The 18,982-nt window shown below is 37.3% G+C and overlaps 4 protein-coding genes across 4 annotated transcripts; 2 read left to right on the plus strand and 2 right to left on the minus strand.

Moving 5' to 3' along the window:
* Nucleotides 1-1,500: 1,500 nt before the first annotated feature.
* Nucleotides 1,501-2,463, plus strand: LOC119085280 (microfibril-associated glycoprotein 4-like). Its single transcript, XM_037195634.1, has 2 exons — nucleotides 1,501-2,161; nucleotides 2,229-2,463. Exons 1-2 carry the CDS (start codon nucleotides 1,509-1,511, stop codon nucleotides 2,410-2,412), a joined length of 837 nt encoding a protein of 278 aa, XP_037051529.1. The 5' UTR covers nucleotides 1,501-1,508; the 3' UTR covers nucleotides 2,413-2,463.
* A 3,308-nt stretch (nucleotides 2,464-5,771) lies between these two features.
* Nucleotides 5,772-6,296, plus strand: LOC119085291. Its single transcript, XM_037195650.1, has 2 exons — nucleotides 5,772-5,932; nucleotides 6,009-6,296. The coding sequence occupies exons 1-2, from the start codon at nucleotides 5,830-5,832 to the stop codon at nucleotides 6,284-6,286; spliced, it is 381 nt and encodes a 126-aa protein (XP_037051545.1). The 5' UTR covers nucleotides 5,772-5,829; the 3' UTR covers nucleotides 6,287-6,296.
* Nucleotides 6,297-8,788: 2,492 nt separating this feature from the next.
* Nucleotides 8,789-12,981, minus strand: LOC119085242 (alanine--tRNA ligase, mitochondrial). Its single transcript, XM_037195565.1, has 6 exons — nucleotides 12,670-12,981; nucleotides 12,091-12,611; nucleotides 11,884-12,028; nucleotides 11,691-11,830; nucleotides 9,409-11,631; nucleotides 8,789-9,259 (listed from the first exon to the last, which is right to left on the minus strand). Exons 1-6 carry the CDS (start codon nucleotides 12,886-12,888, stop codon nucleotides 8,860-8,862), a joined length of 3,648 nt encoding a protein of 1,215 aa, XP_037051460.1. The 5' UTR covers nucleotides 12,889-12,981; the 3' UTR covers nucleotides 8,789-8,859.
* A 2,515-nt stretch (nucleotides 12,982-15,496) lies between these two features.
* Nucleotides 15,497-16,362, minus strand: LOC119085290 (apolipoprotein D-like). Its single transcript, XM_037195648.1, has 3 exons — nucleotides 15,918-16,362; nucleotides 15,628-15,850; nucleotides 15,497-15,565 (listed from the first exon to the last, which is right to left on the minus strand). Exons 1-3 carry the CDS (start codon nucleotides 16,288-16,290, stop codon nucleotides 15,499-15,501), a joined length of 663 nt encoding a protein of 220 aa, XP_037051543.1. The 5' UTR covers nucleotides 16,291-16,362; the 3' UTR covers nucleotides 15,497-15,498.
* Between the last annotated feature and the right edge of the window lie 2,620 nt (nucleotides 16,363-18,982).

Genomic DNA, 18,982 nt, shown 5'->3' on the forward strand with positions numbered 1-18,982 from the left:
CTTAAGGAAAAGTTTGCAAATTTTTACAGATATGATTCTACGAAGACTCACCGATGTATAAATAGTTTCGAGGTTCCAATTTTTTAAGTGTAGGTCATTTGAAGAGTGGCGAAAATATCCATCATTCACATATAAGAAGAAGACTTTTGCACTTCTATTTCTATATTTACACCATCCACCTTACTAGTGCTATTTTAGGGCTTAGAACTTGTAAAAATAGATGAAAAACCCAAAGTGCATTGCGTTGGCTAATGTTGAAATGCATTTGTGATGATTTTGCGTCATTTGCATAAATGAGACGACAGAAGTCACACAAAATATTCGCGCATGTTGTTAAAATGAAGAATGCCATTCCAAAATTAGTATGGTGTGCCATTCATTATAATGAACGATTGAGGCTTGGACTTTTTTCATTTCTTATTCATTTTGGATAGACTTAACGACAACTTACAATCATTATACTACAAGTTAATGTCTATCATCATTGCTCGCGAAAAAACATTTTTGTTTTGTCAATTAATACTTTCATTACAATAGATTCACTAACTAGACTCGCCTGTCTTTACATTACAATTTCAAATTTCCAATTCGTTGAATAGTATGTTACGTTGGATGCTGCGAAAGTAATTCATTACATGAGGTAACAATTTTGTGTTTTTGAGCAACTAGCTTCTGCAACTGTCTTTTCGACAAGTGCAGAGTTTGTATATCCGAGCCGAAAGCAAAGTATAAATAACTGCACTTGTCGAAAAACAGTTGTCGATTTAACTACCTACCCTCTGGGAAAGTTGATTTCTTCATAGGAAAATCAAAAAATGGACCTAAAATAGTCCACAATAGTCCGCAGGTAGTAAAAGCTGTTTTCAAACTTTCTTCATTTATTGAAATCGGTTTAAACTGAAAGTCATTAACCGACGGCGTTAGTCAGACTAGCCTGCAGACTAGCCTAGTCTTGTCCCATGATGAATAATCGTTCCATCGAATCTCAGACAAATTGCATCAGCTCTTTCGCAGAGCGACTCTGGAAATAACAGCCAAGGTCAACGCTAAATGATTGAACTACTTATCGTTCATTCACATAATTTCTATCAACATAGCGAAATCGTTTTATATATCCAAATACAAAGCACCTAGCAGGGTAATAGAAAAAAATAATCGAAGTATGCGAATATTTCCATACCTTTTTTTTCTTAATGTCATTGCAAAATTACCATTAAGGCTGCTAATGGTATTATTGGTATCAAAATACTACTCTATTTGACGTGTAAAAACCTCTATTATCCTGCTAGGTGCTTTGCCAAATATGATTAAAAATTGATGTCGATGAAAACGCGGCGGTACTTTTATCTTCTGTGTGATAAATAATGAAAGTACAGGAAATCAATGTAATCTCTCCTGTCCATAATTCTACGAAATGAGACCGTTATCAATTGATATTCGTTATCAATACATTTCGCCGTGATATAAAGGCTGAGAGTGCAACTCAAAGACAGAGTTCTTTTGATAAAATGAACAGAAATTTAATCGTTGCGCTGCTTATCGCTAGCTTAGTTGCTGGTCAATCTGCTAGGGAATTTTTTTGTGAATTTAAAAGTGATGGAGTGTTCGAAGAGAATGTCGAAAAAAGTCTGTCACGACTAACTGACCACCCATTCACCTATTTCGTTGATTGTGAAGATGCCCTGAAGAAAGGATTTACAATGAGCGGCGTTTATCGTATCAAACCTGAAGCTTCGTTCAGACCGTTTCCAGTGTGGTGCGACATGGAAACGGAAGGAGGTGGATGGACTCTCATTCAAGTCAGATACGACGGATTGACGGACTTTTTTAGAAACTGGGTAGAATATAGGAATGGATTTGGCAGCGTTGACAGTGACCATTGGCTTGGGAATAATTTAATTCACCAATTGACAGAGAATAACGATTATCAGTTGAAAATTGAATTGACTGGTTTCCAACAGAACGAATTTGCCTATGCCAAATACTCTCCATTCCGAATTGGTACGGAGGACGAAAACTACAAACTCTACGTTGGAAATTTCACTAGTGAAGGACAAATTAGTGACTCTCTTACGTATCATAATGGAGCTATGTTCACAACAAAAGACAAACAAAACGAAGGTACATATAATTGTGCTGAAAGGTACAAAGGGGCTTGGTGGTGAGTAAACAATTAAAGAAGAGATTATTTTCCTTTTTTTATAACGTTGGAAATTTGAAAATCGTAGGTACCGCCAATGTTATTATTCTAATCTGAATGGAGTTTGGATGAGTAAGGTCCGTTCGCTTTCTACCAGAGGATCAAAATCGGCTGACAATGAAATTGGTGTAAATTTTAGAAATATTTTCAACGTAACCTTTTACAGTTTGAAGAGCGTAGAAATGAAAGTGCGGAGGATGCGACGGAAGTAATTGACTTTCGTCGATATTCATGGATAAAATAAACACAAAATAAACCTCAAATTTCACTGTTGTTTGTATAAAGACTCATCTCGACACGAAACGTAAAAACAGGATAATTTTCGAGACTATGAGTGAAAGAGAAGGTCTCCTAGGCTAATACCTATCATGTCTATTAATTATGAATTTTTCAACTAAAAGCAGACAAAAACTTGTTGCTAACACGCTAGTAAATGAGGCTTTGCGCAGACGATGTGTTGTGTATTACCTAACTCGCTTCGCTCGTATCGGCAAACTCACATCTAGTGCACAAAATTAGTTAGCAAAATAGCTATGAAGACATTGAGTGGAAAGTGCCTGCCTGACATCGTGAGCCTAATAAAGAACTTTGCACATTTTGCACATTATGATGCTGAGTTGCATAAATTGTATTGAAAGTAAGGATTGACTAAAATGCGGAAGTGAAGCAAAATTAAACCTTGGTTTTCAATGTTCCATGCAAAGAAAAATGGGATGTCTTTACTGAAGCAGACATTTGAAGCTTTCGAACCACAACACCAATGAAAGAATGTCTTCACTGGAACCACACTAACCACATTAGACGGATACAATCCAGATTCGATTTTTATTTTACTCGTAGTAATCTAAAACTTATCGCTTACTGTGTTCGTGTCCAAACTCGGACAGCTTGGTTACGTGGTCGAACCTCCTCTTCCGAATAATTTACTTTGACACCCCAAGGAAATTGTTGATAGTCTTCTTTCCACTTAATGCGCACACCACCATTATTACACAGTGTTAACATGCGTTCTCTTGTTTCAAACGATTGAGGCTCTACGGAAATTATCTTTGGTAGATTATCGTCTTGCTCGCCGCCATCAAATTGCAACGAACCAGATCCTTCGGCACGGAAAAACAGTCCTGCGTATTTTGATGTGATGTCTTCCCACTTTACTGCTGGCCACAATACTGTTGGATCAGGCTGCTCACTAAGCTGGACGTAAATGAATCCAATGGGAACGGGATTGTTCTGTTGCTGCTTTTTGAATTCTATGAACGATTTTTGAATCTTGTGAAGCGGCCAGGTTTGCTGTTTTTCGCAGACGAACGTATTGTTTCTGGTACAATTTACCGGCAACCATTTTCCTTGTTTGTTCATCTCAACACATTGAGAGGTATTTTCACTTTCCATTGTTTCATTGATCCAATGTGCGTCAGGTTCCACTGTAGTATGAATCCAATTGGAGAATTCGAGTGAGCTACCATCGGGCCATGTATATAAACCGTTTGTTTTTTGTAATCCGAGCCATAAATTGCTTTGAACTTTACTGGTGACGAAGATGAAATTGTGGAAATACTTCTGTTCTTTTGCGTCTTTGATAGAAAGTAGAGACGGGGTGCCAGAGATGGAGTTCACAGATTCACAGCATGTTTTTGCACTTGAATATTGGAGAAGTTTGTCTGAGAATATTTTTATGCATTTTTCATCGTTGTACGGCGTCCACCCATCGTCACACGCTGACGGTATTATGTTACGAGGAACTTTTGAAGTTTGAAACTTTATTCTTGAGTTTATTCTAATTAGTGGAAAATTCACTGAAACTGTTCTACGACCATTTTTTCGACGAAGAAAACCACAACTGACAACAATTTCAAATATCGAGAGAAATTGTGAATACAAACACCGCTATGTCTAATATACGACCCATTTTGAAGAAGTTCCTCAACAACTCGTAGAATCGATTTGTTCTAATTCTTGACCTTATGATGTGTTTATTGAAAATGGTTATCTCAAGCTCTCAAGTTCATCTCTTCCACTTTTGTTTATTGTTACATTCTTCCAAAGTTTATTTTAATTGGACTAAGAAGCAGGGCCTATTGTCGAGAAAAGATTTTCTCCAAGTTTCTCGAATCTTTAGGAAAATGATTTCCCAAAAATTCGAGAAAATATTTAAAACATTTCGAGAAAAACAACAAGAAAATTAAATAAAATTTTTCTCAAAAATAGGCTCTGCAAAGAAAAGTTTTATAATCGCGAATTTTAGCTTCAAGTTTTCTCATTATATAGTAGGTACGTTCCACATTATCTACCAATTATTGATGTGATACTCTGAGTTTATGAAATTTGTTTATGTTTATCCGAGTCGTAGGCACAGAAAGATAAAACAGCTAAAGATTATGATCGTCAGCATTATTATAAGTGCTTGATGATCACTAAAAAAATCAATTGAATTCTTTCGATACCTCCTTAGTGTTGATTTTTCTTATGAATTAAATCTCCAAAAGTAGACATATAATTTGATAGCGGAAACTTACCAATTTAGATGTTACATGATTCTAATCTTAATGTAGTTCGGACCCCTATGTAAACTCCGTTCTTTTTCAATCCAGATCACCTCATAAAGAAATTGGTATGTTCGACATACTTTTATCTTATACTCGATAAATTTCACTGGTGTGCAGAATTTGCAACAGTTGGAAATTTGGTAAAGAACTGCGGGCTTAGTGGAACTAGCCTTTCACAAAAATGGTCCAGGTTCGATTCCCGTGTCAGACAATTCCACATGGAATTTTTCTAGCGATTAAATCGCATTGGTAATGTCCTAAAGTTCACTCAGGCTTTATTATTTTGGGTCGTTGAAATGGTTGTAATGGTTGTACACACTAAATGACTCGTATGACACAAACATTTCTCAGACGATTTTCAAAACATTTTCGTGCTGAATAGCATACACCATTCCCAAGAATTTGTTCTTGTGTTTTATTCGCAAATTTTTTACTGTGGTGTTAACGTTTGTACCATTGACTGAGACGACCAAAGCACCTAGCAGGGTAATAGAAAAGATAGAGCAGTACTTTAATCGAAGTATGTGAATATTTCCATACCTTTTTTATCTTAATGTCATTGCAAAATTACAATTAAGGCTGCTAATGGTATTAATGGTATCAAAATACTACTCTATTTGACGTGTAAAAATCTCTATTACCCTGCTAGGTGCTTTGCTGAGACTTCTTTTTTTACAAATATTTACACCATCCACCTTAACCTGTCACATACGGCTGTTATCGATAATGACGACGAAAATAATGACAAGCTCTGGGTAATATGGTCCTTAACATTGTAAAATGCATGTTAAAAAAATTGAAGTACAAGATTTGAAATCAACAGATTAATAATACTATGTTTGGCGTCTGTAACACAGGTTAATAATGCTAGAAGTACTAGTGTAATTTCGTGTGCCTTAAGAACTTTAAGATTTATCTTTATTTCATGTTGTTTGATATGAAAAGTTGTGGAACAATTTTCTTCCGGCAAAAGACGATTTGTTTGAACGGTCACTGCCATGATTTTTTTTTGATAAATGAAGTGTGCTGAATTATTTCTGTCAAATGATATAATTTGCGAACATCCTACAAAAGGGCAGCGCCATGGATTCCCAAGCAAAACTAAATCTTGCGAAGCTGAAACTATTGTCTTTGGGTACTGATATCCAAACTGTACCAGCAAATGTAACTGAAGTGAAGGCGAATGGTAAAGGCTGTTTGAAAATATAGTTATAGTTGAATATAGTTTTTGCCTATCTTAGTGTTCCATTGTGATTTTACAGAACCAACGTCACCACTGTTCATGAGCCAAACCGAAGATGTTGAATATTTTTGCGACGAAGATACAGAGGATGTCGAATATTTCTCGGATCCTGAGTCAGAACGCGACTATTTTTCGGAGATTGAAGATGCAGACTTTGTGGTTTCATCACATGTTCCTGACGCGAGTGACGCTGATGCTGAGACATATGAAGATCATGAAGATCGATGGACTCAAAACATAGATTCTGTGAAAGACATCTGTGACTACGATAGTGACACCGGAATTTGTGAATATTAAAATTTGATTTACACAATTTTTAGTTTTTTACATTTTTGATTCTATGGACGAGTAACGCGATTTAATTTTTCTTTGTAGAACAAAATTTCGAGTAGCATTATTCAAAAGAAATCTTTTCTACAGTTTAGCTACTTAATGCTATCAGTGACGTTTTTCTATGTAAGGATAAGTGATTCAGTGCCCCTTTGGTGTGGAAAAAATATAGAAATTTCAATTCATTTCCAAAATCGAAACTTGTGATACACAGGACTTTGCTTCAACAGACGTGTTCTAAGGCCTAGATTTTTTATGAAATGACACGAGCGATATTTTACTCCTTTTATCTACTAAAAAACGCTGAACCTTGTCCGCATAGTTCACACTCGTTCAATTATTCTCTTCTTTCATAAGCCTTTAAAGCAAAGGAAAAATTCTTTTAAGAATACAGTTTCACACAGAAATTGTCTTAGCGAACTCACTTAGCTGAACTAAGTCCAAATGAAAATATAACAAAATATTTTCACATCTGCGATTTTGGAAGCCTCTGAGAATTACTCGAATTATCGTGTTATCAAGAAAGCAAACAAAACTCTTTTGGGAAGTACTTCTAGATTGTTAGACCAGAAATCCTGAATTTGATGACTCGTCGAATAAGGAATTTTTTTGGAAATCGTTTACGAATTACACAAGTTAACGTGTTATCAACGAGTTTACAAGGAAAAAATCTACGAACTTAACCTCATCAATTTCATCAAAATAAAAATTTGGAAATAGGGTATTGCTCAAGTTATCCATCGTGATAACAAGGAACATCTCATTCTTCCGGACTGGCTACCAAAAGGCGCATCGGGCGAATTGGCTGAAAAAGGTTCAGAGGCGCCTAAATAAACTTTTTGGTCTGAGGAGCGCCAAAAAAGCAAAAGGCGCATCGGGTATCGCCCGATCACCCAGTACAGTCAGTCCTGCTTCCGGATGCCGAGACAATGATTTTCAAAAATGTTTCTGTATAACTTGATTTTTTCCAAAAAAATTCAGTCCACTTGAGCAAGAATTGAATAATTTTCCTATTCCTGAGAGTATGCACTTCTATTTTGCATGTCTGTCTAATGTCATTTATTACAGTTTGCGGAGTCATTCTCATCCTGTGACTATGATGTTTTATTCGCAAATTTTTGACTGTCGTGCTAACGTATTTACCATTGACTGAGACTTCTGTTTTTACAAATATATACACCATCCACCTTAATAATGCCAATTTCATAACGTCGAAAAAGTTGGAAAAAGAGAGTCAGTGAAACACCTGTATATTATAGTGCAGGTACTTTTGTAATTCCGTGTGCCTTAAGTTCTTTACGATTTTTGCTATGAAAAGTTGAGGAACAATTTTGTTTCCTCGAATGGAGTCAGTATTATAGTTTCCACAAAAAGTGTCAACTTTGAAGCCATAAGCTACATTCAACTACTTCTTATTTCAGCCGTCCGGCCATGGTTCATGTTCATGAGTCGGAAATATGGTTTTTCAAAGTCATGTATCTCCTAATGTGGATTTTTTAAGTTCTTTTTCTAGATTAATAAAAGACACGTAGCTATAACTTGAGACACTAGTTCCAGTGTTTCTTGCACAGACATTTCATCACTACTTTCCCTCTCCTTGATTTCTGTTCAAGAATTATGGAAAGTTCCATATCAGGGATGACATTGACGATCTTCTCTATGAAAATTACACTTTACTTTTACGAAAGATTTTTCGTGTGGCATAACTACTTTCACGGTACTGTTCCTCAACTTTCTTACTTTTTTGACACTAGAAATTTCTTACGTTTTTGGCTAACTCTTAATAAGTTTGTAGTCAGCTCCTAAAAATAAATGACGTCTTCATGGTCCACTGTCTCCCCTATCCTAGAACTATAAAACTGCAGAGAGTTCAGACGAATTTTCTAGTTCGCTCCTAGTTTTTTCTTATGAACTGCTGTTACCAGGGCCTACTTTTTGGAAACTAATTTCTTGAATTTCTCGAAATTTCTCGAATTTCTTAAAATTTCTCGAATTCGAGAAATTCGAGAAACTTCAAGAAACTCGATGTTTCTCAAATTTCTTGAATTTTCTGGAATTTCTTGAAATTTCTCTAATTCGAGAAAATCAAGAAACTTTGAGAAATTCAAGAAATATTTCTCGAAGTTTCTTGAATTTCTCAAAGTTTCTTGATTTTCTCGATTTTCTCTAAAAGTTTCTAAAAAGTAGGCCCTGGCTGTTACCTTGACCATCAACAGAATTCAAAAGGGAACCAAAAAAATGGTCTGAATTCCCTCTGCAGTTCGATAATTTTAGCCCAGATAGGGCAGGTTAGAGCAGAACTTGTAAAAATAGATGAAAAGCCCAAAAAGCGTTTCTATATTTAAATGCATTTGTGACGATCTTGAGTCACCTGCATAAAACACAAGATGATTGTGAGAGAGAGAGAGAGGAGTGCACTTACCATTTTACTAAAAATTCCTTTCTTGTTCGCTTGCAAAAGACATCACATTCACTTTGCCACTTGGTACTTTTATTGTAACAAATTCACTAACACTGACTGGATTCGACTGCCTTCCCGTTTACACAGCATTCTTAACTAAATTTTCGATTCGTTGAAACATCTCTTTCAGATTTGCTTCGTTTATTAAACTCGATTTCAACTGGAAGTCGCAAACCGACGTCCCTAATCGTGTCCCATGATGAATGGTCGTTCCATCAAATTTCAGACAAATTTCGTCACTGAGCTCTTTAGCAGTCAAATTTCGTTCATTGTCAGCTATCGGTATGCTAATACGTCCAATGGCAACATCTCCCGAAATGACAATCAGGATCAGTGGTAAATGGTTGTATGTGTCCGTCATTCGCATAATTGTTCGAAGATGCAAAGGATGTCGCGTAGAAATCACGTGGAAGACGCAAGGTTTCTTGTTCAATGTGCCGCTGGATATGGTTTTCTCCAGATCAGGATCGTACAATTTTCTGTAATGAAAGGAAGGTAAGATTTGTGAAAGGACCGAAACACCACGAATTGTTTTGAAGAAGAGAAAAAGAGCTACGATTGATGAAGGTCCAACAGACTCCGTTAGTCGAGTTCGGAGCGAATAACTGACAATTCAAAATCAACTTACCTTTCAATTTCGTGTTGAGCGTCAACTATTTGATCGTTGATCTCCGCCAATTCAGCCCAACAAGTTTTCTTCAGCTCATAGGAGTACAGACCGTGTTTAACGTTTTCACGAACATACCATATCAATTTAGTGAGACTGAGCACATCGTCCAAACTCTTGACCTTCTTGATTCTAGACCGGTAGTCTTGGATGTCCTTTTTCAACTGAAATGCTTCAACGAATCGACGGTTCTCATCAGCTGCGATCCTTTTACTAAACATTTTTACTCCCAATGCTTTCGTTCTTTCTGTCGCTTCCTTTAACTGTGCTGGTTCTACGGATTCATTGGATATTTCCTTCAGAGACGATTGACTGGAACTATTTTTATGCTTTGCTTTAGAGCATTTCATTTTAAACGGACGCAAAATTTCCGTTAGCCAATCTTTCGCGTCGAATTGTTTAGCTACGTAATTCAGTGGTATGCTTGCACGTGCACCAACAATTTGATTATTTGAAACGTTCAACAAAATGACGGGGAGGTCGTTGCACATCGATAGAGCTTCAGCAAGTAAGGCCTCTTCCAGCGGATGTTTCGTTTCCAGAACGTGAACAATACATTGTTTTCGGCTGGCAAGTACGTCAACTATTTCCGCGACCATCGATTGTCTGATGAGAGACCTTTGTTCTATTCGGATTTGCTTGTCGAATCTTTCCATTTCTGACAAAACTCTTGCAGATGTAATGTACGGTAGCTGACCATCGAGAAGTTGCCGTTTGAGCTGATTAAACTGTGACTCGATCGCTTCCAATTCGTCGACGTTTCTATCGTTGGCATCGGAACAGATTTTTTCCTTCAACGTCTCATAGTCTCGCAGAAATTCGATTTCTTTCAATTTCAGTGGCTCGACCAGTCGTCCAGCGACTGCCGTGATTTGATACGACGAACTGTTGTTCACTTTGAACGATGTGAAACGGAAATCTTCCAATTGACTTGTATTGCTGGCATGGGTTCCGCAACACGGTTCTATTGATTCAAATTCATTGACGTCATCTTTTACTCGCAGCACTCGAATATCATTGTCTGGATAGGTGGCACCGGGCAAAGTTGTCAGGTTGTTCATAGCATAGAGTTCATGGGCAGCCACATGCTGTGTGTCAATCGGAACACTCGATTGAATAACTTGGCATACCAATTTCTCAATACTTTCCAACTGATCTAATTTGATCCGCTTCCCGATTACACCCAACTGACACTTCAAATTCGAAGCAGACACTCGACTCGATTCTTGAAAAACTATTCGATTCGTAACATGCTTCGTTGCCGCTTGCAGTAAGTGCATCGTTGTATGATGTTGCGATAGTCGAGTCCGATGGTATGGATCGACTAGAAGATTGACTCGTTCATTTGCTTGAAATGGTTTTGTTCCATTCACGAAACGTCCGGAGTGTACCACATAGTCCTTGTGGATCGCAACATTTTCCACTTCGAACACACTGTTGTCAGTGGTGATCTGACCAATATCCGAGTCTTGACCGCCGGCAGTATGATAGAAATTCGTTCTATCCAGAATGATGTGATATGTGTCGTCGTTCGCACTGTATTCGACAATGGCAACTGTCGCTTGGATTGGATTCACGTTGAACTGTCGCGATTTTTCGTCGAATGCATAATCGTACATGGGATGGAAAATGGTCGCCGGTAAATGGGATGAAACTGCTCTGTCGAGAATGGAACTCGTTTCGGTTTGATGACGAGATTTTGCTTCGAGCTTCTTCTCATTTTTGTAAATATGAAATGCGTTCATATCCACCTTAAGGTGCATCTCATCAGCCAACTTTTGGATCAGGTCATCGTTCAGACCGTTCGTCACAAACAGTTTGTCGTAAACGAATTCCACCGGCAAAGTTGTCAATTTTTTCTGGGATTGCACTAGCTTCTCCACGTCTCGATAGGCTACGGTAAAGTTGGAAAAGTCAACCGTATCCTCCTCCTTTATGTTGCTTGTCTCCGGTATTTTCAAGAGTTTGAAATTCTTGCGATTATTTTCGACGGCAGCTTTGAACAGCTCGTCCTCGTACCGAAATATGTCACAAATGCTCTGCGCATTTTTCTCCAGTTCCGGATAGACGAGTCCCAACGATTCGACGATTTTCGGGATGATTGCGTTTTGGATGAGATTTTTCGATTGGAATTTTTGATCGCAAACATTCGTCACCTTTCGCATAATTTTGCGTAGTCTGTGACTGGAATGAGAGAAGGTATTGATTTGAACACATAGATCCCTTACGTGCAAACAACTCACTTCGTTTGGGGATACATTCCATCAGCGATGCAAACGCTGCTCATTCGTACATGGTCAGCAACTAATCGATAGGCAAAGTCAAGTTCATAGTTTGAGTCTTGGGGATTGTAGATGCCACTGTAAGCGGTCTTCCCTGATTCCTGCAAATATCTTGCCTTACTAATTGCGAAGTTAACTTAAAAACGAAACCAACCTTGGAAATTGCATCGAAAATCGGCAAGAACAGGTCGGTGTCGTAGTTACTTGACTGCCCTTGCAATACAGCTACCAATCTCTCGAATCCCATTCCAGTATCGATGAATTTTTGCTTCAGTGGCTCCAATGTTCCATCAGTATTTCTGTAGTGAGAAAAGTGGTTATCTCTAAAATATTCGCTAATCGAACAGCCAATCCGACCAACCGATTATATTCGATGAAAACGACATTCCACAGCTCAGTCAAATCGGGTAGTCCAGCATTTACGAATCGACCTCTCTGCATTGGATCACTGTTAGGTAAATGGTCAATGTGGATTTCGGTACACGATCCACACGGTCCCGTTGCACCCATTTCCCAAAAATTTTCATTCATACCGAACGGTAGAATTCGATCAAGCGGCACACCGATGCTCTGCCATATTTCTTTACATTCGAAATCTGGTTCCAGACCCAGTTTCGCATCGCCGCCGAAGTAAGTCACATACAAACGGGACGAATCGATCTTGTAAACGTTCGTCAACAGGTCCCAGGCCATTCGACACGCTTTGTCCTTAAAGTAATCTCCGAACGACCAATTGCCCAGCATTTCGAAAAATGTGTGATGATAACCATCCGTGCCGATTATGCTCAAATCATTATGCTTACCACCGGCTCGTATGCATTTTTGTGAATTAGCGGCTGCTTTACATGAAGGTGTCGCTTTACCGAGGAAAATATTTTTGAACTGAAATCACAGAGTTGCTGATAATGGCAACGAACAAGGGACGACAAACAAAACACACCTGATTCATGCCGGCATTCACGAATGGAACGGTCGGATCACAGAATGGTATCACCGGACTTGAACGGATAAATTTGTGGCTGTGTTCTTCGACGAAATAGTTGAGGAACAGGTTGCGAATTTCCATCGATGAAAGTTCATTTGGCTTTGATTTTACTTGGATCTTTGATGAAAATTGACGATGGGCACGAAGAAGTTGTAGCCCTTTTAAGGGTAACATTTTCCACTGTTTATTTCACAAGTTCCCTTTGGGTTGACAAATTGTTTTGGTTATGTTCAAAACAGTCGAAAATCGCGATCAACCGGAATGTCTGTCAGTCAAGCTGTCAATTGAAAAATGTAAGTCAATTTTTAGCGGGAAAATTTAAAAATTCTACCAAACTTAAGAAATTTTCCGTTAGTCTATAACAATCTGCAATATGGGTCTTTCGAAAAAAAAAGTTTTTAAGATATTTTCGTCCTGTTTTTTCTCTCCTGCCTGGTTCACTTTACTCTGTCGTGGTGTGTCGATACAAAATTAAATTCAAGCTTCGCTCAGGCTTAATGTACGGTTTAAATTCGGAGCTTGCTATACTTAAGAAGTAAAACAATTGGAAAGAGACATGAAAGTTGTGGTACACAATGACGACGATTGTCACATTGTCTTGCCATTTATTTTGGATGAAAAATGATACTCGCATTATTTGTCACTTTGTGTTGTACAACGAATGTAAATCTTTAACCCGCACCATTTGGAACACTAGGAGTCAGAACAGCTAGACTACTCCGCGGAGTGAGTGCTGGGGAATTTATTGGGGTTGTAATTGGTAGAGATTGTAATTCTATTAATAATGGTACAAATAATTGGTTCCATGGGTGAAGAGTTGTCCCAGTTTAAAAGTGAAAATTTTTAAAAGATTGTCTCCCTAAGGACTCACAGGTGGTATAGTCTGCTATCAATAAAAAAATGTGAAAACGGTCTGTACAAACCCTCAGCATCAAAGTTGCAAACTTAGGCGACACCATCTTGTTCAGGGACTAACCTAAGGAACATCGTGGGTGGGAATTTTTCCGCGCCTTTTGAATTCCCATACACGACTTCAATTTTGCCCACACTATAAATTTTTACAAAAACGTAAAAAGTACTTTGATTTTATTCCAAGTTTTCGATTAGTTTTAGTTTAGTTTTCGTTTAGTTCGTGACAAGTTGGTTTTAGCGTAACAATCAGGAGGTCGACAGATCCGTACCACTTAAATTCCAAGTCGTTGATTGATGATTTCATTGACAATTAAGAGGTTGACAGCCTCACCATTCTTGTGTACAAGACTGTCGACCACTCGCCGACTCTAGACAACACGATATCAAAGTTAATATCAGTTAGAAATTACAAAAATCGACAGTGGCAGCGAAACCATGTCCTCAGCATTGACAAGAAAATTAACCATCTGAACAAATTGATCAAAGCTCAATTTAAATTCTTCAATAAGAAAAGGTGGAACGACAGACTATCACAGTTGAAAAAAGCAGTATTCATTCCTTAAGGATACATCAGGTGCTAGCAACTACAGACCAATTAGCCTGCCAAACTCCATCAGCAAAATCTTTGAAAAAAATATTTTGAATCGATTACGGCTGTTTATTAAGACCAACAACATCTTTGTTTGTTGCTCGTTTTTCAAGCTGGTCATTCGACGAATCATCAACTTTTCAGGGTTGCTAATCATATCCCACAAGCTCCAAGTAAGAAAAACTCTACAGGATTGTTCACATTTGACATAGAGAAGGCCTCTGATAGTGCATGGCATGAGTCTAATACACAAAATGTTCCTTCGAAAGTTTCCTTTCTTTCTTATTAAAATGGTTCAATCATTTCCACAAAAACGTTCTTTGTACCAAATTGTCAGAAATCTAGGATATCTAGCTCATATCCTAGCACAAGGAAGCGTGCTGAGTCCTACCCTTTATTACATATTAATGATTAGTGCATATATGTTTTGCCAAATGGCAAAATTATCAAGAGATTGCATGCCATTGGTAAGATCTTAAATTATTCTGCAAAATGGGAAATCAAATTAAATGACAACAAAACAAACGCGGGCTTTTTCACCAGAAGAAGGGCTCAGAAGTGGAAGAAAAATGTGTTTCAAATCTCCCTAGGAAAAATTCGACTTTTTTTAATCATTGTTTTTGACACCTATAACTAAGAATTAGTAAGTCATTTCTGCGCCTTTTCGTCGGATTCCCCCCCACGGGAAAATCCTTACGTTAGTCCCTCTTCTTGTTCCTCAACTGGTCTTTTTGTGTTTTATATAAATAGTAAAAGCTAAGTTAAAACAATAAAAAAAAACATTTTGTTATAAAAACTTCAATAAGAAGTAGAACCAACGCAATTCAAGCAAAAGTGGTACTCTAAATAGGGTACTGAAACTTGACAGTGCTCCATACAAAATTTTACACTGTAAAAAGAGTGGGGATAAAATTTCATACAAAATAGTACTCTATTTGGCAGCTGTCATTAATAGCACTTTTGCTTGAAGTGCGTTGGTAGAACGCAACTAAAAATTAGAGTAAAACGAAATTGGCATAAAAACTTCGTAACTCGTGTAATCCAAATGTGTAAATTGTAATTGTAATTAGCACGACAGAGTAAAGTTAACCAGGCAGGAGCGCTTGTTTGACTAGGGACCTGAATAATCTGAAATAAAAGTTTTCGATTTATGTCAGTGTTCATTTGAGTTCATTTTCATCCAGTGTATTAGGTCCCTTATTTGACGTTTCGAAAATGAACCACTCCTGCCTGGTTTATTTTACTCTGCCGTGTAATTAGCGAACGATGGCATATATTTTGCATTATACCGTCAGTTCATATACAAGATTGTCCCGTCCCGTCCTTGTCGATGGCCTTTTCGATTTACATCTAAAATGTTTTTTTGTTAAAATTAAAAATAATCAAAACAATGAATTACGCTCGCAACTCACACATCGGCTCCGTTTCGTTGCTCGATGATTCTGTCCTTTTCAAAGTTATTGGCCGCAATAACTTCATCAATTTTCATCGCTACCTTGGCATTGATTTCTACATTACGTGTCATAATCCACAACGTTTCACGTTCCTCTTCATGACTGATTTGATCACATCCATGAATTATCATGTAATTATCGTAGTCGATGTCGATGATCCAAGTCGGTGACTCAACAGTTACTTTTTAGAATAACACAGTCAATGAATACATTTTATTGCTAAACATTTCGACTCCAGACAATTTTACCTCCTGTCCTAATATACATAAAATTTGCGTCCTTCTTCTCCGGATTCTTAAGTCTTGAGTGATTGACGCCGAGATTGCACCTTTGGGTAGCATTGCTTATTTCTGTCATTTGACAACAATTCGTAATTTGGAATGAAGTGACGGCGGCATCAAGAGCGACCACCTCTGATGTAAAACAGTCGCAACCATCTTCAAAGTCATGATGATAACTAGAATACAGGTACCAACGGCCCAGAAAGCGTGTTGCATTGAAATTTTGGAAAACCGACGATTCGCGGCACGTGGAAATTTTCTTTTCTTTATGCATTGCATGGGCTGAGAGAACTATTGCGAATGCGGCAAAGCAAACGTAGATTAGATACGAAGACAACATTTTTCAGAAAACGTTTCAAAAATTTTGTGGACAAGTGCTACGGACGACAATTCCCAGATGACTAAACACATGAATTCGCATTTTCTTAATTAACATTAGTTTGTTGCAAAATTACCGTAATCGCAGTCTTCACAAAATTAATTGACTTAGACACCTTTTGAACTGACCTCAAAGATTAGTATACTTGCTATCTAAAAGATGTTCTTACAGTTTTTGTGCAATGAAAACATTCAAAGAATAGTAGAGACCTTCAAACCAATTTGCAAATTGTTTGAATAATAGTAGATTTCTAATTGCGGTGTATTTGGGACTAAACCTGCCTTTCCCGGTATATTTGGGACTAAACCTGCCTTTCCCGTTTCTCTTCTATATACTCATTGAAGAGTATAACCTGAATTGAATCATAATTCGTGGTATTTTTGGGACTAAGCCTAACTTGCCCGTTTCTCTTCTATATACTCAGTGAAGAGTATAATCTGAAGTGAGTCATAACTCGCATTAAACGTTGTATTCGCGTCATTGAGCTTCACTTTCACGCTTGAACATAAGTTTCGGCTTTTGTCGTTGATTGAAGATCCAGTGCAGATCAAACGTTGCGTCCTTATACAGGACGTTTGGTATCACTGAAAATACCCCCAACTGAAATGCCTACAGATAAATTGCTAAAATGAACAAAATTGAAAACGAAAACAAACAGAGAAATCAATTCTCTTCCCTCCCACGGCTCACGTTAAGTGAATTTTTAGACAGACGGAATTGCTGTTTCGACCTCAGGTGTGAATCTGATTGAAGATTAATATACATGATTCATATCAGAGCCTCTTAAGATAGGTTATATATATCTAAAGAATTTATCGAATATTCGTAGAAAAGACGATTGCTTCATGGATCGGCGAATTATGATTCACTTCAGGTTATTCCCTTGACTGTAAGTCAGGGTCTAACGGCGGAAAATGAGTGTCCGTTACCATTTTTTTTTGTTAAATTGGAATTTTTTTTGAAATTTTTTTGAAAAAGTTGAAAATGAGTGTCCGTAACCAAAAAAAATGTTTTTTTTTGGAGAAAGTTGGAAATGAGTGTCCGTTACCAAAAATACTCTTCAATGAGTATATAGAGGAGAAACGGGAAAAGGCAGGTTTAGTCCCAAATACACCGAGATAGCATGTTGAGTAATGGTTCGCAAACGATTGGTGACTATTGTATGTTTACTGATCTTGAGTTTTTCTGATCGGACATTTTTCTTTCTTTGATTGACAGTTATCCACCTTTCCGTAGAACGCATATACACTCACGGAATTTTGAAAATCGACACATTTTTTGTTTCCGTGTTTTACTCGTGTTTTTGATTTCTCCATATAAAAATGCATGCAAAATTCACAAAAATCCAGTAAATCACAAAACAGAAAATGTGTCGGTTTTCAAAATTCCGTGAGTGTAGTTTGAAGAACTGCCACACATTGACGTCACGACGTGCACCACATATTAACCTGTCACAGAAGGCAAGCATATTAACAGTTTTACTATATCTTAACTATTACTTCATTTAATCGAATATTTTCATAGATTGATTTCAGAAATCTTTTACTTCATTTGTTTTGAATATAATTTTTGATATAATAAGACCTCATTAGTTAGAGCTTGTGGTTTATTATTGCTGTCGTTGTTGATAACAGTGGATAGCAGTGGATGTGTAGTAATTATACACAAACGAACGATTACGATGACTCAAAATAGTACATTTCGTACTTCGGACTAAAAGTCTTTTTTAGCGTCTGAGTGGAATCGAATACGGTAAAAAGACTTTTAGTCCGTGGTACTGGTACGAATAATATTTTTCATTATGAAAATTTCATATCCGATGGAGAAAAAGTGCAACGAAGTTAGACTTTCAAAAAGCTTGAGAAAATAAGACATTTTGTAAAAACCGCTACACCCTATGCATGGTTAATGCAAACAAAATAAATATTTTATTGTGTACAAAAACTACATTTTGTGTACAAAATCACAATTTTTGTGTAGGATGATTACAGTAAAATCTTGGATCTCTTTTGCACTACCAGCGTTAGTACCACTCTTTTAGTTCCACTTTTTTCCACAAAAGGGAAAAAGTGGAACTATTCTGCATATATGCAACGTTACAATAGTTCCACTTGTATAAGGAAAGTGGAACTAAAAAAGTGAAACTATTGTAACGCTGCATATATGCGGCGTGAAGATAGTTCCACTTTTTCCCTTTACGAAAAAAGTGGAACTAAAAGAGTGGTACTATTGTAACGCTGGTTTTTGCACTACGTTTTCATGCGTTGTGGCGCAGAAATGCCTCATATGCATTTGAAGAAAGCTTTAGCAAATCATACTTACCACTTACGATGAAGTATAGTGAATGTACCAAGCCGTCGTATGACTTGTCTAAAGAAGAAAAGTTAAATTCAACTCGGGAGAGAGATTTGAATCCTAATTGAGTAAAGATTTTTCGGTATTCTGAAATGATGTTTTCCAAGCTTGTGCGTACTTGGTGTTATTGCTCCATTTAATCAAAATGCTGCTTACGACGATTTATAACTGACTCCATTCTACGATAATTTTTGGTCAAAGCCTTGGCTTCACTGTAGCTTCAACTGTTACTCTCAACATACAACTTCCGAACTTTGAACTATGCTGGCAACACGTCATGATCCGAAGTAGAAGACGC

The sequence above is a fragment of the Bradysia coprophila genome, unplaced genomic scaffold (assembly GCF_014529535.1).
Source record: "Bradysia coprophila strain Holo2 unplaced genomic scaffold, BU_Bcop_v1 contig_94, whole genome shotgun sequence".
NCBI classification, from domain to species: Eukaryota; Metazoa; Arthropoda; class Insecta; order Diptera; family Sciaridae; genus Bradysia; species Bradysia coprophila.